The 21,995-nt window shown below is 42.0% G+C and overlaps 1 protein-coding gene across 1 annotated transcript in view; it reads left to right on the top strand.

Moving 5' to 3' along the window:
- Positions 1–21,729, top strand: part of LOC311506934 (thyroid hormone receptor alpha) — an 87,289-nt gene extending 65,560 nt beyond the window's left edge. The window contains exons 5-11 of the mRNA XM_084571089.1: positions 358–419; positions 2,924–3,045; positions 5,881–6,028; positions 7,611–7,816; positions 10,204–10,350; positions 11,540–11,798; positions 13,392–21,729. Coding sequence (XP_084427215.1) covers positions 358–419; positions 2,924–3,045; positions 5,881–6,028; positions 7,611–7,816; positions 10,204–10,350; positions 11,540–11,798; positions 13,392–13,642 — 1,195 coding nt within the window. The 3' untranslated portion in view covers positions 13,643–21,729. The remainder of the gene's footprint in view (positions 1–357; positions 420–2,923; positions 3,046–5,880; positions 6,029–7,610; positions 7,817–10,203; positions 10,351–11,539; positions 11,799–13,391) is intronic.
- The last annotated feature ends 266 nt before the right edge of the window (positions 21,730–21,995 follow it).

Raw genomic sequence — 21,995 nt, 5'->3', positions numbered from 1 at the left:
AAAGCGAGTCATGTACAGTAGCTAACGTCAGCTTGGTAGCAGGCTAGCAAATTGTCGTCCCTTATTGTGGGTTTGGCTGGGAAAGTGTTGTGCTGATCACTCCAAGACACTTTGTTTCTGTCCCATTTACAGAGCCGGGGCTTTGTACGGACACCTGTTTTTTTGTAACAGACATCTAGCCGTCCATGAGATGTTTGTTGAAGTGTACTGGATTAGAATAATTATTCTACCTCTAATTAAAATGATTTAGATTGTCACCTTCAGCTGTGGGAAATTGGGATTTAATAATCCATATTAACGGGTACGGACAAGTAAATTAAAGTATTTTAATCACATTATTCTTTTTTCCCCTCCCAGGTGGATTGATGTGCCGAAGAGAAAGAGGAAGAACAGCCAATGTTCGGTGAAGAGCATGTCTGGTAAGGATTTTTTATTATTTATTTTTTTGGTCACCTCCAAATAAAAAAAAAAAAAAAAAAAAAAAAAACAGAATAGACACAACATGTTTAAGTAAAACAGGTCTCATTTAAGATGCTCTGCGCTTTGATGTGCTGGAGGATGAGGTCCCTTGGCTTCGAGTGGCGTCCTCTTGGTTCTTTAATACGATAATCTTCTCCTGATCATGTCAAAATTGCTCCTGGACCTTTGTTGAACTCAAACTAGTTCACCTCAGTGAGATTTGAGCTGTAGATAGGACTACCAAGTTGGAAGCAATTTAAAATTTAAACCATCATGTCCATTTACGGCAAATCCTTCCTTATCTAAAAAGGATCTATAAGTATATATATATAATACAGACGTACTCAATGGTATTAGTGACTTCGAGGACAATCCAACAATTTATATTCCACTTAATCCTCATTTCTACAAATATTACTGATGCAAATAATTATATAAAATGTATAAATCCTCTACAACCGTCTTAAAAGGGTCCAGTCCGATACAGTTTTGATCTTTATTGCTGTGATTTTGTCTACATTTGCATTTTTGGCATTGCCAGAAGCTAAGTGTTGACAGGACAATATCTTCCTCAATATATCAACACCGTAGAATAAATATTAGAAATCAGAAAATCCTTAACTGAAGCTCCGGGGTTATACTTCAGGACGTTGTACAAAGTCACCCCTTTCATACATCAGGGCGATCACATGATAAGTCACATTTGTGCCTGGGGCATTTAGCCTACATCTGACCCATTGTTCATTCATTATGTCATTAGTCGTGGTATCATTAGACCTTTTTCAAACTTTTTGTAGTGACCCTTAACATCTTGTTGGATACAAAAACAAAGCAGACATTATGTATATGATGTATATGACAGAAAATAGACTAATAAGCGAAGTTAATCTGACATTATGGATTTAAACGCATAAATTAAACCAAACCAAGTACTTAATTGTTCAAGAATGACCGTGTGAGTTGTATTTTAGTGATTTCCATGGGGTTGTTTAAATTAGCTTTACATTTATCTGTTTAACATGGTCAGTATTCCTTCAGATCTCTTTAATCAGGACCAAAAATATGCTCCAAAGGATGTCTATGAAGTGATGCATACTACTCTAAAGCAGCTGACAGCACCCCTAGAACTTAGCATGTTAAACTTAGAAGACATTTAAGAAAGGAGGTAGGTTATTACATAGTGTGTCTGGTTACTAGAAGCCTCTGTATATATATGTGATTGTGGGCAGCTGTGATTGAGAGGTTGAATTATAGTCTAAGTATGAAAATGTATGCCGAGGTCTACTATATATGAGGAATATGGGCTTTCCGGGCATGCTCAGATGACCGTCAGTCTTTTTGCAGCCACATTTCGGCTTAGAGGTTGGATTTCTAAAGACAATAATTGCATACGTGCAAATTGTGAGTGTGAATTAAAATGCAATGAAAGGAGTATGATTTATGGCGGAAACACAAGTTACAAATGTAACCTGGGTTCTATGAATTCAGCCAGAAAATAAGTAAATAGCACATAGGTAGTATCTAATGTGAAAAACAAAGAAACTGTGGGTTTATTTACTGAAAAGAAAGAGTTTGAAGGTGACGTTGTGGTTTGTACTCGTCGGATAACGACGGAAGAATAGAAAGAGTGTAAACTTTAGGCGTATGTCGTACACGCCAACAGTATTTGTGTCATTAGTCTCACAGTCAAAGGAGAAGTCAAAAGCTCCGCACTGTAGCTTTAAGGCCAAAATCATGAAGTGTGAACCTCATAAGCTGGCAGGTCCGTGTGTGCAGAGAAGACTGCCAGTCTTATATACACCGATCAGCCACAACATTATGACCACCGACAGGAGAAGTAAGTAACATTGACTCTCATCTTGTGACAATTCAGTGTTCTGCTGAGAAACTTTTGGATCTGGCATTCGTGTGAATGTTACTTAGACATGTAGCCCCCACCTAGACCAGACCAGACCTGGCACCCCTACCCCATAGCAATGACAGTCCTTGATGGCAGCAGACATCCTCAGCAGGATGCAGCCACAAAAACTGTTTAGGAACAACTCAAAACAACATGAAGAACAGCACAAATTCATGCCACAGGACACCACAAGACACCCTCAGGAGGCCCATGTCCATTCTCTGGAGGCTCAAGGGAGACCTACACAATATTAGGAAGGTGGTCGTAATGTTACGCCTGATCGGTTTATGTTCCATCCTGTGTCACAGTGTCTTGGGGCCCCATGCACAGGTGCTTCATTAAGGCTCCTGTGATAACACTCAGCCCCTTCCTCCCCTTTCCTTCTCCACCACTTCTTCTCTTCTCCTCTTCATATCTCCATCATCCCTCTCATCTCAACCCCCCCTCCCCCCGTCACTCAACCTCCCTCCAACGGCCTCACCGCCCCGTCCTTCCTTCCTTCGTTTCGCCCCATCTCTCATTCCACGCTGTCTTCCTCTTCAATCTCCTCCTCCTCTCCTATAGCTCTTAGCGTCTCTGTTCCAGGTTACATCCCCAGCTACCTGGAGAAGGACGAGCCATGCGTGGTGTGCGGGGACAAGGCGACCGGGTACCACTACCGCTGCATCACCTGTGAAGGTTGCAAGGTACAGCAGAACATGTCATACTCACTAAAACGCTCTTTAAAAACCAAGAGGCACAGCAGGATCGACTGTTCCCAAAAGCTGTGTCAAACTTTCGATTTGCCTTTCAGTTTGTGTGCGACGCTGTCATGTGAGCAATATTTAAATGGTGGTTGTTGTTTTTTTTTAAGCCTTTTCCAAAACCAGGGTAAGAAAAGAGTAAGGAACGGATAAAAGAGCGTCATGTTTCATTGGCTCTGACAGCTTTGACAGGAGGTGGAGGTAGTCGATCCGGCACCGAAATGACAGCTGACATGAGCCCAGAAAGGAACTATTTTAAATTCCGACGGCAGCGGGATGATTTATAAACAGTTTTCAAACAGCCTCAGTCAGCTGAATAAGATGAAAGTGGGGATTTAAAAAAAAATAAATAAAAAAAAGCAAAAGACGGAGCTTGGATGTAAAAATGTAGACTTCCTGGCTGAACTTTTGCTTAGCCTAATGTAGTGTTGTTAATTTAATTATTCTGATTAGATTAAACTATTTCCATTTCTGTTTTCACTAGAATTAAATCTTTCTATTTGTAATGATCAGCCTTCATTTAATTAGGAAAAAAGAAAACATAGTTCAGTCTCAGTAGATTCAGGCTTTATCATACACTTTACTGATGTCCTTCATCTCATAGCCTTATCTCTCTTTATGATGTAGAGTCAACGTCTGCCTCATTATATTCATGAATACGAAATCATGAATATAATGAGAAATCTCTTTTATTCACTGTGATGAGCAGAAGGTTTTGCAATAGAGACGGCATTCCTTGATGTGCGCGCTAATTAGCAGGAGATGACGGCGTAGCCTAGCTGGATGTCGAACCGACAACCTCTTTAGAGTCACCGTGATCTGAGCATTGGCCCTGTGACCTTTGAACCTCCTTAGCTGCTGACAAGCATTCACGTAATTTCCATAACAACGTCCTCCTTGTTGGTTCATTAAGTTAATGTCGTTAACTGGCCTCATGTGTCGCAGCAACGTGATTGTTAAAAAGAGATTTCATTATTTAAAGGTAAAGAGCTGGGTTAATTCCATATATTATTGTCCCATGAAATGATGAAGATCAACAGTCTGCATCCAGCTTGGTCCCGCTTGAGATGAAAATCTTAAAAAATGGGATTAAAAATGTATGTTTTGCACACCTGAGTCAGACTTTCATCACATTTGACACACTATGTATGTTTGAAATTAAACTACGGTTCGCAACACTCTTAAAGCCCCCATGTTGTGGAAAGTAAGATTCCCATTTCCAGTGCCCGATGACAGCTGAGATAGGCTCCAGCCTTCCCCCAATTACCCTCTAGAGGACAAGTGGTTACAGATAATGAATAAATGAAACACAGTGAATGAATTAAGATGCTAAATCCAGACAAACTGTGCCTTCCTATGCTAAGCTAGCAGCCCCCAAGATCAGAAAATATCAAAGCTACTGTGCCATAACGTCCCACAGCCTGATTTTAAACCAAATAAACAAGGGCTGTGTCTTCATGTTGCCTTTTATAATTCAGTGCAGCCCTAACTGAGCCGAGTCTTCGTCAGTGCTTCTCGCCCCAGCCCTACTTTCTATGCTCCTTTATGCTGTATTTTAATACAGATGAATTCCCCTATAAAGCTGTCCCCTTTAAAATATTCATAACTGTTTCTGTTAGACAACGGATCAAGTGTGAAATAGTGACTGAAAACGCAGCCTGCGTACAGTATGTTAAACAACTGCCAGCTAGACACGGAGTCTTCTTCCTGAAATGGGCGTGGCCAGAACCAGACTGAAACGGCCCATTTTGAACGGGGATAAAAAACAGGGATATGTAGGCATCACAGAACCAACTATCTGAGCTGTAGTTTGAGCTGAAATTTGAAATACACATTCTGAGGACATGGCAAGACGTAAATTAACACATGAAAAATATTTCTGATAGGGGTCCTTTAAAGTCTGGAAATAACTGCCGTTTGCTTGTAGTGAAGTTGAGGTAAATCTGAAATCTGAAGAAATTCATATTTACTCCAAACAACTGCATTGGGTTAATGATAAATTGTAACATTTTTGGCAGTGACTCTTAAAAACTGGAAAATAATTTTGTCCACTATGAATTTAATGAGATTTGTGTTGTATTGTTTATTAGTACGGACTTAGCGTCAGCTTAAATGGCTTTAGAGGGCTTTAAAGGGCTTTTTTTTTTTTTTTTTTCTAACAAATTCACATGGGAAATGAAGCACACTGAAATGCCCCAGTGGAGCTGAGAAGCAGAAATGAACTTGTTTTCCCTCAAGACATACACAGAAATACAAGAGGTTTATTGTTCTGATATTATATTATTACCAATGAGGCTGTTTTTAGGTTTTTATGGCTTTGAGTTAGGATCATTTTGGGGAGGGGCCAGCTTTTCATGTTTAATATTCCGAAGACAAAATAACAGCTTCTTCTTTGATACAGTTTTATGGGGGTTTTTTTCTATCACCGTGTGATTACAATCAAACTGTCTCAACAGATTTATATAAAGGGCCTCATGAGAGATGCTCGGCCGTACGATAACTCCGTTGCTTAACGATTCTTGGCAGCAGGATCCTGCGACGCTATCACCAGCCTGCCATGTGATGTGATCCATTTAATGCGGCTGTTTTATGCTAATCTGAACACAAGAACATTTAATTAGTGGATTTAATTTAACTTTATGCACAAGATACGGAGTTGCATGATTTTTTTTTTTTCCAATCACCAAAGGCATTTTCCTTCAGATTTATGATCCTATTATTTGTTCATTAAATGTATCATCTATCTTATCTTTTCTCCATTCGCCTCCCTCTCTTCAGGGTTTCTTCCGCAGGACCATCCAGAAGAATCTCCATCCGTCCTACTCCTGTAAATATGAAAGCTGTTGCATCATTGACAAGATCACCCGCAACCAGTGCCAGCTGTGCCGCTTTAAGAAATGCATCTCTGTGGGCATGGCCATGGACTGTGAGTTATTATAAGCTCATGAATTCTTATCACCACTAGCTTTTACACAGAGATCCATGAGACTGTAGCAGCCATATTTTTAGCCTTGACTTGTGGGAGTGGTCTGTTGTTTGGACTTTGGTTACCTATAAAATATTTGCATGAATTATTTGATGATTTGCTCAAGTGATGCAATGAGAACATCTTGAGAGTCTTTTAACTTTTCATCCAGTGCTAAGCTTGTACCCTGGTTTATTCACAAACTCCTAAAAATCAGTGGTACTTTACAGTTGCTGCTGTGAAGTGCTCACCAAATGTTTGCATGCTAGCATGCTAATATTTTCCGCTAATGGACAAATGTTAATACCTAAGACGGTACGCTAAACATTGCCTCGTAGCATTAGCATTGTACTTCCAAGAAAAAAACAACATTGTACTTGTGAGCACGTTAGCATGCTTACATTAGCATTTAGCGCTAATCGTCACTTTATGCTGTGGACTAGAAGCTATTCATGCGTAAAAATTTAGCTCTAGAAGCTAATTTTAGATGAACAATGCAACTTTTATGAATAAATATATATTTGCACTGATTCATAAAAGTTAAATATGTGTAGAAATGTTCACAATAACAGAGGTGGTCCTTTAAATCAGTTGCAGTGGAGGCCTATGAATCAATGAACAGAAAAGCTTGTGACTATAACTGTATCCATCATGGAGGGACAATGAAGAATGTATAACACAATTAATGATTTTATCTGTGCTGTTGCAAGCACTGAATCGCGCACATACAATATACCATAGTGCAATACATCTTGCTACAAAGGTGTTATTTTTTTATGTCCATTTGAAATCTAGTACCATTTATTTTAGATTAATCTCAACCTTTATATTATATATATATATATATTATCGGGACCAAATTTGCTGAAAGTCATTCACGTCCCTGCAGGAAAGGATTGATTATCACTGTGCTCATGCTGGACGCGCTCTGCAAATAACAGGCACTCAGTGAATGAGTCATCCAGCCTCAGAGCACAAATGACTATCAGGAGAGTTCACTGTGGTTTATTTAATGTGCATCACGGTGCAAAATCTACAATCGACAAAATAGTTGTCAGCCACAATCATAGATAGTGTGTTCTTTAAAGAGCTATAAAGAGTTCCCCAGAGGATGCATCCCAATGACTTTGATCCCCTGGATTTTGAGGGCCTTGATGAGGTTGACATTTCTGGATTTGAGTAAAATATCTGTCAATCAGTCCAATTAGTCCTTAATTTAACCTTCATGACAAGTAAGTACAGCAGCTGCCCTTTCAACAATCAGCTCAACAAGGAAACAATCACCAAATAATATTTTAATTGAAGTCAGGGTATTTCCCATCCCTCTTATTTAATAATTGGATTGCCTCTGCTATGAAAATGTCTTTTGTTGAATCGTGTGCTGCAATTGAGCCGCACCACCAGGGAAACCATTAAATTAGTTCCAGACCTCGGCATTCCCCGCTCAAAGAACCAAAAAGAGAGAATATTTATCTGACTTCTGCCCTAGCCACGCTACATCATCTCACCCAAAGTACTCTCTTCTTCCCATCCTGCCAACCAGTGGTGTTGGACGAGTCGAAGCGTGTCGCCAAGCGGCGCCTGATCGAGGAGAATCGAGAGAAAAGGAAGAGAGAGGAGATGGTGCGGACGCTGCAGGTGAGGCCGGAGCCAGACACCGCGGAGTGGGAGCTGATCAGGATGGTGACCGAGGCCCACCGGCACACCAACGCCCAGGGGTCCGCCTGGAAGCAGAAGCGCAAGTTCCTGGTAAGCTTCTAGGTCCACAGAGCCTTGGTGGAGAGCACCGTTGAGTAATGAGTTTTACATAACTCTGGCCTTTGTCCCCCCTTGCTCTTTGATCAAAAAAAATAATGTTAATACTCTCAATAGTTGCATCATTTGTGGAAATTAAAGTGCTTTGAGTCACTTGACAAAGTGTAGAAAAACATCCATAATTCTGTTTAGAAGCTACAAAAAGAAAGATGCTTCTCATTGGTGATTCAGCAAACTGACTATTTGCTGAAATCTAAAAACAAAACTTTGATCCAAAACTTACACTTAAAAGTTTAGTTTGGTTCAATTTACTTTCTGTTTACAATGCAATCATCGAGACAAAGTTAGCTACGTTTATAGCTAAATAGTTCTAATTTGTGTAATTAGCATAGCATTGAAGGTTGATGGTAGAAAAGTAGACAAGATGGCAGCATAAACGGGACACAATGACTTGATTCAGGCCTCTTTATTTGGTCTGCTGCATTAATGTATACACCAATCAGCCACAACATTAAAACCACTGACAGGAGTTGTCAATAACATTGACCATCTTGTGACAATCCAATGTTCTGCTGGGAGACTTTTGGACCTGGCATTCGTATTAATGTTTCTTAGACATGTAGCACCCACCTAGACCAGACCAGGCAACCCCACCCCATAGCAATGACACTCCTTGATGGCAGCAACCATCCCCAGCAGGATGCAGCCTGACACAGGCACACACACAAAAATGCTTTAAGAACAACTAAAAAAACATGATGAACAGCACAAGGTGTTGACCTGGCCTCCAAATTCACTAGATCCGAAACTGATCAAGTATCTGTGGGATGATCCCCTCCGCCTATAGGACCCAAAGGCCCCCCACTAACAACAATGTATTGCCAGACAGCACAGGACACCCTCAGAAGGCCCATGTCCATTCTCTGATGAGTCACAACTGTTTTGGAGACACAAGGGAGACCTACACAGTATTAGGAAGGTGGTCATAATGTTTTGCCTGATTGGTGTATATCATGATATTTATATACCTACACAGATTTAACTTTGCAGAAGCCATGGTCTCTAATTAAGTCACAAAAAACACCAAAAGACAGTATAAATTAACCGAATGTCATTGAAATGGAGATCTTAAGTGGATTGCCGTTAGGGATCTATGCATTTGTTCTTTTATGTAGCTTGTTATCCCAAAATGTTCAACCCGAAGCGTGTAGAAGTCGCTACTACTTCAAAAATCAAGCTGTAACATGAAAGAAGGCAACTTCTTTTCATTTCCAAAAGACAGCTCTCCGTTTCATCATCATCTTGCTCGTTGGCTTCCCACGTGGTACATGCCACGTGCAGACACGCGTGTCTAAACCGCCGACAGTTACCTAGACGCAAAGGTCAGATGACAGTTACTAGGCAACCATTCCATGAAGGCAAAGAAAACATTTTCTGAAGGTCTGCAGAAAAGTTGCAGACCAAGGTGAACAAAGAAGAAGAAAGCGCCCAGGAGCAAACTGAACCTTATGTATTTGACGATGGGTGATGGAGCCAATCAGAGCGCAGGCAGCCTGTTGTCAGAGCAGACTCACGGCTTTACACTTTGGATTGGCTGCCATCTGGGGAGAGCAAACTTTGGAAAGTTACGTCACTGGAGGAAAAAAAAAATCACAAAAAAAATCACTGAAGGTTTCTGCTTATTTTACAAAAGAGCACCTTCAACGGAAAGCTCCAATGGTTGCCAGGTGATTTGCATCGTGCAGACACTGCTAAATTCTTGACACTTGACAGCAGCCTGAATAGCCGGCAAGTTTTATGAAGTCCAGTCCATAGTTTTGAATTTCAGTACATGATTTTTGTAGATTTCGTTGCAGTTTCTTTTCTTTCTGATTCATAATAATCTTCCTAATGGCCTTTCGGTATCCCTCTAGCAGTTCATGAAGTCTAAACCTGTTTCCTGCCCGTTATGGCACTTAAGTTCCCATTTTATCAAAACAGGATAGGGATCAGTGAACGGAAGCCTGTGCAGCGTTGGCAACATTTCACAGAGAATTAGGTCTTCTTACTTTAGTCCTGTTGCTCTAATTTGAAAAGACTCCCACACGTCTTCCACTTTGACTTTGTGGGACCTTTCTAAACCGGCTACAGTTGTTCTTGCTCATCACCGTATTGGCTCACAAGGTGTTCTTGGTTTACTCTGCACTCCTGTCTACTATCTGGACTCTTTTCATCTTTCAAAAGATATTGAAATTGGTTCCAGACTGTTGCCATGTGAGTCCATAAGCTTAACAAGCAAAATCTTGGCAGGGAAAAGATCAAAGATCAACTCACAAGCTGCAATTTGAACCAAACTATTAGCAATGAATGGTTCAGTTACATGCGTCGTGTCTTGTTTCTAGCCGGACGATATTGGCCAAGGTCCGATGATGCCCACGTCGGACGGAGATAAGGTGGACCTGGAAGCCTTCAGCGAGTTCACCAAGATCATGACCCCCGCCATCACTCGCGTCGTCGACTTTGCCAAGAAATTGCCCATGTTCTCAGAGGTGGGTGGTTTTATATCTGTTTTTGTGGATCACAGTTCATCTTAAGCCTCAGAATACGATAGTCTGTCTCAATCGTAAGCAAGTAAACCCTTCCTAAGCGGATTCGTAAAGCTTGTATACTAAGTGTTTCATTTTACCTCGACACATATAATAATTAGGTTTAATGAGTCCTTCAAATGGGCTCATGTTTACAATTGTCACATGAAGAGACCACATGAACGCTCTTCTTTTGTGGTATTCACAACCCCATAAGCAGACATTTTCTGTAAGGTTCCGGAAAAAACCACAAAGCCACTTCCTGGGACGTGTTAGCTTTAGCGTCAGTCCTTTAACATGCTAACGTGTATTTAGCCGAGATTCTTGTCTAAAGTCTAAGTCTTGTCTAAGAGTCAGCTGAAAATCTCGTGAATATAACCAACTCGTGCTAACGTTAGCTTTATTAGCTCGCTAGCTGTAGTTGATTGTAGTTGACCAGTGATCAATTGTTGGCCGAAGGACGGCAGACAGTAAATATAGCGTCCTAACAAGCTTATTAACCTAAATGAGGTCTTTTGATTGGGCACTTCCTCCGTCTGTAGCCTTAGTCTTTAGATTTGCCTGTCAGATGGGATTACACCAAATAATATTCCAACCCTTCCCCTCCCATCCTCTCATGTCTCACCACTAACTGATATTGCTCTGCTTTCTATGGAAGCGATCTAAGGGAGAGTGTGCGCGCCGGCAGTCTACTTAACTGAGTGCAGGCATCATGTATATTGTAGGTGCTTCCCAGTTACATAAAGCATGGCAAGGGATTTGTCGCGAATAGAAAAGTACAACCTTTTCTCTACGCCAAGAAAAAAAAATACATTTGGGCTTGAAGAAAAGCATGCATGCCGTGTCTTGCTGTGGATTTCAGAGGGAGGTTTATCCTGACGGCTTTTATGTTTGATGAGTGAATCAGTGAAACTAACCAGTTGCAGGCCCAAAGGGAAATGTTTGAGCTTTCTATGTGGACATTCAATCACTGTTGATGTAACTGTAGTCAATTGAAACAATCCTAATAATTCCTCTGTGCTCCCCTCAGATGCACAATCTGTAACTGAACAATCTGAATAATCTTTGTTTCGGCCTTTTAATCTTTGTTTCGCCCACATGTTCATCTCCCGTGCCCGATGTATCCCTAACAAAATCATGTGTTGTTTCCCAGCTGCCTTGTGAAGACCAGATCATCCTGCTGAAGGGCTGCTGCATGGAGATCATGTCGCTGCGCGCCGCCGTACGCTACGATCCCGAGAGCGAGACGCTGACGCTGAGCGGCGAGATGGCCGTGAAGCGCGAGCAGCTGAAGAACGGCGGGCTGGGGGTGGTGTCGGACGCCATATTTGATCTGGGCAAGAGCCTGGCGCAGTTCAACTTGGACGACTCGGAGGTGGCGCTGATGCAGGCCGTGCTGCTCATGAGCTCGGGTGAGGAATTAGACTTCTGCACACCACAAGTTTCCTCGAGGTTACAATAAAAGATACTGACTGCTACATATTTAATAACAGGCTCATGAATAATTCCAGTGAAAGATTGGCTGCTTGTGAACTCAGATCACTGGTTCTCAGATTTCACATTTTGGTTATCTGACAAAATGTGTCCTTTTCTTTACCCCAACGCCATGTTGGTACATGTTGGTACCCTTTGTACATCAAGCTTCTAACAGTTTAATTTAACATAATCTAACAAAATAGCCACTCACTACTACCCTTAGTGCACCAAAAGTAGTGCATATACATCAATCAGCCACAACATTATGACCACTTACGGGAAAAGTAAATAACATTGACCATCTTGTGACAATTCAACGTTCTGCTGGGAAACTTTTGGACCTAGACTAGAGCAGACCAGGCAACCCCACCCCATAGCAATGACACTCCTTGATGGCAGCAGCTATCCCCAGCAGGATGCAGCCTGACACAGGCACACACACAAAAACACTTTAGGAACGACTCAAAAAAAACATCAAGAACAGCACAAGGTGTTGACCTGGCCTCCAGATTCACTAGATCCCAAACTGATCAAGTATCTGTGAGATGATCCACAGAGGCCCCTCCCCTCAAAGGCCCCCCACTAACAACATCCTGTTGCCAGACACCACAGGACACCCTCAGAAGGCCCATGTCCATTCTCTGATTAGTCACAACTGTTCTGGAGGCACAAAATTTTAGGAAGGTGGTCATACTGTTATGCCTGATTGGTGTATATGCAAGTTCTTTAAACTGTATGTTTTACTTCAGTCTCTTTAAACTCAGTGCCAACTGAACGTTGTTTAATCTCGGCTGAGAGAGAGCGGCGAGCCTTCAGAGCCTCACCGCTCTGCGCTGAAAAGTGGGCGACAGTTTGTGTCATTTTTCCACCGCTGCCGCCAATGGTCGATAAATACCCGCGACTCCAACTGAGTCATTTAACACAGGAAGGAAGGAGGGAGTGTGGATCGTACCCTTTCCCGCTGAAGACAAAAGCCAGATGTGAGGAGACTCAGTGGGTTTGTCGTCCAGTGTGATAGGAGCCTAAGAACGCCTTTCAGAAATGGGATTGAGAGTAATCTCGTCTAATCTGACGTTAATGCCATCACTGCACAAACCTCAGTTCCCAGACAGTCACCAAAGAAGACTTAATGCATCCATGGATATGAATTATGATAGATTACATGCTTTATATGCACATTTTATTTCCATGTGTGACTGGCAGTTCGAAAGTGCTGTGCAGAAACACAACAAACGTGACCAGATTAAGAAAAACACAGATCTTGTAGGACTGCAGCTGCTCGTGCCTCTGTCGGCATCATCTCGTGCAGTGTTTGGGATGAGTTTTTGGTATTTAATCTTTATATATTTTAATGCTTTACTTCAATCTCTTAAAACCCAACGATGTTTGAGCTCAGTGTGAATGGAGATAGTTGGAATATGTGGTTGCAGAGCGTCACATTGATTCACCAACTCTTTCCCTTCATCCAAGTCAATGGTTTTGGGTTTTTTTTTTTTTAAAAACACCACCTGCATTTTTCCTCTATCCAGACCGTTCGGGGCTGACCAGCATTGAGAAGATCGAGCAGTGCCAAGAGTCCTTCCTGCTGGCGTTCGAGCACTACATCAACTACCGCAAGCACAACATTCCCCACTTCTGGCCCAAGCTGCTGATGAAGGTGACGGACCTGCGCATGATCGGGGCTTGCCACGCCAGCCGCTTCCTCCACATGAAGGTGGAGTGTCCCAACGAACTCTTCCCCCCGCTCTTCCTGGAGGTCTTCGAGGACCAGGAGGTGTAACGCTTGGGGAGGGAGTGCGTTAAAAGACAAGAGGAGCAAACTGGATTTTTATTTTCTTCAGTAAAAACATGTCTTGATTTGTTTTTTCCCCCCACCCCCCTTTTTTATTTGAGAAACTCACAAGACCCGCCCACTCGCCACCAGCAAACACACATCAGAGAGAAACACACTGGCAATCTGCTTTTTGTTGTTCTGAGAGGTGCACACACACACACAGAGCATTTATATAGATAGTATATTTATATAGATATCCACACACTGCCATAAAAGTACAGTATATCTATATGCAAACACCTTTTGCAGCTGCATGGATGAACAGCTGTACTATTCCTGGAACTAATGCAAACCGAGGGGCTTGGCTGCGTCTCTACTAGCTGAACACCTTCCTCCGACAACCCGTACAAACACCCACATCCCCTGCGTCTCCCCGACCGACTGCAGAGGCGTCCTCCAGTCTGTGCTTGCAGCCCGACCCTTAGCCCGCAAAGGCCCCGACAGCGTCCGGCTACCTACCTACCTACCTACCTACCTACCTCCCTCACGGTCCGACCTCTCTTATCTTTCTCATGTACGCACCGAGACGCGCCCGATGCACGTGCACAGAGCGCAACCCCTTACACTGTTACCTCATACATTGCAAAAATGTGTTTCCTCGTTTATCGTGCGGGCGGCGGTGGTGGTGGTGTGATGAGGAAACGCCGAGCCACGCAAGTCCTCATTTACCTCTACGGTTATGTATAGTTTATTATTTATACACGTGCAAACACATAACGCAGCGTTCATAAGACATTGTGTAGTTATTATTATGCATTAAATGCATGCCACGTCGTGGATGGTGCTTTCTGTGATCACGGAACAAGGAGTGTTGTTATAGCAACTATAGGTTGCATTGATATCCATATTTGTACAGAACATGATGAGCTATTTGCAAAAGTTAGATAGGAAGTTTGATATCATGCTCGTGTCTTTATGGTGTCTTAATGGCCAGCAGCTGCTTAGCTTAGTTTAGCTTAGCTTAGCTTAGCTTAGCACAAAGAGTAGAAACAAAGAGAAACACTTGGCCATGTTCTGTCCAATGTGTAAACACTACATGTGGTTTTTTGGGGGGTTGAATTAGGCTGTTTTTGTTAATATGCTAGTAGGCCTTCCTGCAATAAGCCAATATTTCAAATTGCAGAACATTAATAGCTGTTAGATAACTTGCTGCGTTAAGAAACGTTACGCTAAAAACTAATTCCAATCAACTTGAACTGTCTTACAACCGATTAGCAAATGAGGATTTTTGGATTGTTATTTTCGCTAATCTCGTAGCATCATTATCAGCTGCAGGTGTTTTTTTTTTTCAGCAAAGGTGCTCTATAACCAGATAAATACCATTCTCACAGGTCAGGGAAACAAATGTTGTGGATTGCACGTAAGTGTAGCACAGCAGTTCACAGCTACAAAGCCAGATTTCCTTGTCAGGTTGGAGGAGACCAAACATGGAGCTAAAAGTGACTAAATATTGGATTTCCATTAGCCAGGCGAGCCACAATCACCGCTCCAAATGAATGCTAATATTGCAGAGTGAAAAAATTTGTGTGGAACTGTTTGTCAGCTAGCTTCGTCAGTCGTGGATTTTCTGATTTGTGTTTTACCCCAAGAATAAAGAGTTACGGCTCTTAAGACGAGTGAGATGTTAGGAAGCCACGTGACCCGCTGTAACCTCATTCCTCCGATACGTTTCCAGAAAGCACCGTTTCCAGCATAAAAATCAGTGTCATATTGTTACTTCTCTCACTACAACCTACACTGGACATAAGCTCATATTTATATACAGCTTGAATACCTTTCCAACACATACCTCCTTGTTTTCATTACCTCACACACCCACTCGGTTGTTTTGTAATGTATTACCTCAGCTGCTTTGTTGCTCATCTCTTCCCCGTCCTCGATAACCACTGGGCCACACACACACACTTCCTGTCCTCTTGTGCGTGCATGTGTGTTTGTGCGTCTTCTCATCGGAGCCCCTGCCCCGTTAACTGGCCCATAGTTCCACCACCTCAACTCCCCCCGCTGTCTCGCGATAGCTTCGGCGCATGGTGGTGCGAGGGGATCTTTGTCGACTTACCTCTGCAGGCCTCCGCCTTCGTCTGTACCCATTTCAAGTCCCGCCTGAAACTGACAGATTCTACCTCACCTCTCATGTCAATGCAGCTGCCCCTCTGTCTGCAACACATACTCTCACATGTACAGATATATATGTATATATAATATATATATATAATATATACATATATATATATATAAATGCAGTGCACAAGAGTAGTTGCCAGCATGGACCCATTGAGTGTGCTGCTCTCTGTTGAACGGGCCATGGATCAACAATTGACGGCTGGCGCGGCAGTAATTTTCTCCCATTTTTCATTTTTTATCGCACACCACACAAGACCAAGAGTCACTTTGAATTCTGTTTTCTTTTAGGAACTTGAAATGACAGTCAGGGCAGGGGTGACTTTGTGACATAACAGTGTGCCGATTGAACTTTAAGGAAACTGTCAGGGGACAATGACAGCTGGAAGCTGGGACTCCAGTTGAAGCCATTTTGGCCCTATTGGGTCAGGCCAACAGACTCTTGTGGGTGGTGACTGGGAGGTAAATAAACAGCAAGTGAGTCAGCAGTATTCGTCCGCGGATACGCTTCATCCCGGACGAGGTGAGGGGAAACGGCGAGCGTGCAACCGTGGCGATGTGACTCAGGCCACTTGCAGACGTCACGCAAAAAAAAGAAAAACGGACCCTACGATAGATCTCCAGATCCTTCCCTCTCGCCTTCGCAGCAGAAATGGACAAAAAGACTTTCTGGGCGACCGTCCTGTCCCCCAAAAAAAAACCAACACAGGAATCAATCACTGCTGAAAAGATCTCCACCAACCATCCACCACCAATTGCCATCCACAACAAACGATTATCAGGTTTTTTTCTGTTGCACTAAAACCACAATGTCTGTATCCTTTAGTAGTCCTGAACCCCTTCCTCCACCCCCCTCCGCCGACACCTTTCCTCTTCCTGCCTGCCTGTAGCAGTCTTAACAATATTCTCTCAGACACACAAAGAAACAAAAAAAAGCTCAAGGTCCACTGTTTCATCTCACCAACCGGGACTGTGACACGGCCTCTCACCGGCGCCACCACTCTCTCAGTGTTACCAGTCTACGTTGCAGGGTATTTTAGCAGAACATGCCGACTATACAGGGATACGCACACACAAACACAAACACAAACACACACACTCAGCAATACGATGACTGAGCTGTACAGGTTCACGCCTGCCGTCTCCAGGCCTGCTGCGTTTGTACTCCGCTCACAATCACTGTGAATGAAAGCCATGCTGCCACCAGGTCATGGCTCCGACAGGCAACGGATGGCTTCGTTATCCAGACGCGTCAATGTGCCTCACAGAGGTCCGTTATACATAGAAACACTATACAGCAAATAGAATCATATATTTATACATATATAAATTTATATACATATATATATATAAGTTACAGTTATGTGGCATTAGTGCTATCAGTGGCTGGATTTATGCTGCCAGCTCCAATCAGATCACCAACTTGTCTGACAAGTCGTGTAGCAGAGAGTAAGTCAGTACTCACCTGTAATAATATCTGTGATATATATATATATGATTTATTTTTATTTTTTTCAGTTGACTTTTCAGGCGATTCCCAAACTAACCCGCCTCTCGCAACTACACGTTGACTAGTTCTTTTTTTTCCCCCGTCGTTTTGAGACTGAAAGGATGCGGTCACGACTTGTGATTTAGATTCGAGCTGGCAGGACAGCCCCTCCTCTCTCTTTCTCTATGTCTCTCTCTCTCTCTCTTGTTCTCTCTCTCTCTCTCTTTCAGCCAAATGATCACTGGAGAAACCCTCTCCCTGTCCTCGTAAAGAAATAAACACACCAGCAGCACAGAGCACACTGCCTTCAGCCAGGATCAGTTGCACCAGCATAGCAGAGAGAAAGCAACTGTCCTCCTCCTCACCAAAAAAAAAAAAAAAAAAAAGAATTCAAAAAAATTCAAAAAACAAAAAAAAGCCATTTTACCTGGACGCCACCCGTTACCGCTAACCTCAGACAGACAGACAGCAGGGTGATTCCGGGTTACTTTAAATCATCTGATCGGGTTTACCGACACTTACTCGACACGCACGCTTGCTTGCTATTTTTACGACCTCGGTTGCCGTAGCGACGAGGCAGCCAGTCACACCGGAGCAAGTTTTCCGCATGACGACCCGAGGCGCTGCCACAAACTGACACGGAGAGCTTAGTCGAGCTTTTATGACTTCATGACCCACTTGGTGTGCGTTCACGAGAGGAGCAACTCATTTTTGGTTTTCCAACGACAATAAAGTCAACATAGCTAAACTGCTACTTCGTGCTCGAGCGTGATCCGAGCGCACGGCACACGGGTCAAGTTTTGCTAAGACTAAGCAGAATATAAAAGGTTTTCGAGCCACAGCCTCAGTAGTTGCACTCTTACCGTTACCACACCTTCCACACTTCATAAACAAGCTGCAGAATAAACCTGTGAAGTATTTTACGCACCGTTACCACCACAGAATTGTTTTGTTTTTTTTCTCTCTCTATCTATCTCTCTTTCTCCTGTACTACATTTAGGGTTATGTTACGTTTACAGTGAACAAAAATGTGAACTCGATGCTAAGCTCTGCCACCGCAGCATGGCACAGACAGAAACACTCTACAAACAGCTACTATGAAAACCGCTCAACTACTGCTTTTATTACTTACCCAGGGAAAACATCTGTAAGTAAACATCCTTACATCGGTCTTTCCTTCACTAGTCCCCTGTCCTTTCCTGTTTTCTCTCTATTTATTTCACTCTGTCCTCCTTTCTCCCCCCCCCCCCCCCTCCCCCTCCAAGACACAAACCTACCCCAACTCATAGCACTCTTTGGTGGAGAACGACGACAATCCTTGCAGGAATATGTCCACACGTGGAATGTAAAATACTGAAATTGTACGATTAAAGACACGGTGTGAAGTCCCACACTCATGTTGTTTTTGATGTTGTTGATGTTGCTTTCGTTGTGCACCAAGTGTTCGTTGTTCTGCTTATTCTAGGGTGGAGGAATTTGCAGGTGGGGGTTAAAAACCCAGGTCATGTGACAGATTCTTTTTCTTTCTTTCTTTTTTTTTAAATAAGACTCGCGGTGTGAGGACTGAAAACGTTGAGTGATTTAAAGCAAAGAACGTTTTTTTGGGAAGAGGAAAAAAAATGGTTTTTTTAATGATTATTATGTCGTTATTAATTTGCATCTGATTTTCTTGGTATGTGAATGTCTGTCCATCTGTGTTGATGCTTTACTGTGAGATTATGGCTGTATATGCACTTTCAGACCATCGTTGTTGCAGTGGTAAATAGTGCTTAACCCAGGGGTCAGGGTTCAGTTTCAGTTTAGCTAACTAGAAAAATAAGTTGTTCTGGGTAATATTGATAAATACACTATTAAAGTATTCTTTATGAATTGTCCCATTGGTCCGTTTTCACACATTCATGCAGAGTTTTGGCATCAGGTCTAGCTATGGCTAATGTAAGCTGTGATGCTAGCACTGTAATATGCCTCATTATTGGTTAAATATAGAGACTTAAATTATTCAAAATGCACAATTCTGTTGTATAATACACTTGGCAAAGAGTTCATAACATTGATTTTAGCAAAATACCAGAAAGAAATAACACATTTTGAAGCCTACATTTTACATTCTGGCTTCCCGCCTTTTTCTGCAGTTAGCTAATTTGTTAACTAGCAAACTAACCCTTACCGCTACTGAGTTTACGTCTGTTCAGACTCGGATGACATTTCTTTTGACAGATTATTAGTTCCTATTTCAGTTACAGCTAATTAAAAACTGGATCTGCCCCCACTAGGAATTTACCATTTCACATAGAGTTTACTCCTGTTGAGCTAACTGGCTAACAGGCTACTTTCTCCACTGTTTACTTCTACGTAAACAAACAAATTGCATTCTGTTTTATGTATACTTTAATGCTCATAGCGTCTGGCATATAATTAACTAAATTGGGCCGTGAATGACTAAACAGGAATAGATTTTGTTGTATCTGTTTCCAAATTTAAGTAATCTGCATTTCAACAAAGATGTCTACACACTTCAGTTAAAGGGCGCAGCCAGTCTAGGCTTCTTCGACTTTACACTTTAAGTCGACATTTTGCATCCCAAACACATGGCCAGCTCAGATACAACTCACGCTTGTTCCCACACTCATGATGTGTACGGACCAATGGGACTTAAGTCCAACAACAAAAGTAATTCAGTTTAATTTACACAATTAAATGTCTTCACTGGGTCTCTCTTTTTTCGGTGTTTTAAAGGGTCTGCGCAAAAATTGTTGTCAGGGTTGGTGTTGAAAATTATTTTACCTTGATACAATTATTTATATTTGCTTTTCTTGGGGGTGGTACAAACCTACAATCAAGACCTCCGAAATTCTCAAAATATTCAGAAATTTAAATTCAAGAAAAATATTTTCTAACAAAATACACCTGGCATAATTTCAGTACAGTCCCTAAAGACACCCTAAAAATACTAGTTTGTTGTGGTATTTAAGACGTTTACTACAATTTTGCCAAGTCCATCATTCCGGTTAGTTGAATTGAAAGAATTAACCCCAAGTCCTGCTCTCCACAGTTGCTTGGGCTGTATCACTTGCTAAGCTGGGCGTTTGCCCTTAAACTTGATCTGGGTCAAAAAAAAGAAAAAAAAAAAGAAAAGGAAACAACGTTGACATCCAGATAGATCCAAACACGAATCTGACCTCAAACTAGGGCTCATCTCGCAGTGTATGGATCTGCCATTTATAAATCTCAATGTTGTGACAAGAATATTGCTTTTGATGGTAAAGTAACTTTCACTGTACAAAAAAAAAATTAAAGAAACACATAAGAAAAAAAAATCACAAAATGGAAACCAAAAAAATATATTAACAACTATTCATACCTCATTGTACTGCTTTGCTTAAAGAATGGGGAGTGATCAGTCTCAAGCATTAGAAAAAATCTTGAACAGGAGCGAAGATGATTACATTTTTAAATAAAATGTGATGGCTTTGAGTTTTTCTTTTTTTTGTTTTTTTTTTGCTGGGACAGCAAAAAAAAAAAGTACCACTCGAGATGTCGTAGATGTTCATGGGTGAATTTGGTAAAAAAAATTCTTACCAGATCTGTTCAGGTTGTAAAGATACATCATTGTGACAATGTTGTGGCATGAAAAAAAAAAGAAAACATGTTTTAAAATGACTGCACTTATTATGTCTATAAGAAATTGAAAGCATGAAAAGCGAAGTCATGCTTTGAGTATTTGTCATCAGCTGGCGGATGTTTATTCCTTCTTGCGTGTGTTCTGCCCTGACAAACCAAGAGAGGACTGGAACTTCATCAGGACTAGAGAGTACGAGAGGGACGCACTGAGTCGTTTGGCCAAACGTAACAATTAAAGCGAACTTAAAATTACAGCCTGATCTACTTAGCAGTTGCAAAGACGTCAATGGGAGATGTTATGCTCTCATCCTGCAGGCCAGTAAATTGTGCCTTGAACGAGAAAAAGTTTAGGACCCCGTGTCCCGGACTACAACTCCCATGATGAAAATGTCCTCTCTTGTTTTTGTTTGTTGCTCCCTGAAGCTCCCCTTCACAGTGACTTTATGCAGTAGCACCAACTGAGCCCTAATTAGAGTATCTGAGCGACATCACGTGAGGCCCTGCACAAGCAGTCGGCTTTTTCTTGTTTGCGTAGCAGCCATAGTTTTTTTTGGCAGAGCACAGTGTTGAATGTAAAGTTGAACGAGATGTGGGTGGAAGCCCCCTCCCCCCCTTCCTCCCCTCCCGAATGAGAGGGATTTGACGGTGTATTTAATAATGCTGGTCGCGGGTTTGTGTCGGGCACGGATGTTGTTTGTCTTGTTTTCTGTGACAAGTCGTTCATGGCACAATCAGAGAATGGCATCTCAATGGCTCAAAGCTGTTTGTGTTTGTGGCTATGTGACATTCATTTTCAACATTATAAAATTATTTGATATCAATTTGTCTACTTTGTCTCTGTCCAGCTGGATGGGGGGGGGGGGGGGCTGTTTGTCTTGGTTTCTGGATGCACAGCTGATGGATACACAAACCTAACGCAATGAGAAATTCATTTACAATTAGACATTTTGAATAGTGCAGGTTGGGGGAAAAGACATTTTTAATGGACAATTTTTTAAAAAACAAATCCAATAACCAGGGTCATAAAAAAACAAACTGCAAATAATAATTTTATATAATATGTGAAGT

This window comes from Chelon labrosus (genome assembly GCF_963514085.1).
Source record: "Chelon labrosus genome assembly, chromosome: 21".
Taxonomy (NCBI): Eukaryota; Metazoa; Chordata; class Actinopteri; order Mugiliformes; family Mugilidae; genus Chelon; species Chelon labrosus.
Note: the sequence above shows the minus strand (reverse complement) of the source record. Positions and strands in the feature narration are given on the sequence as shown.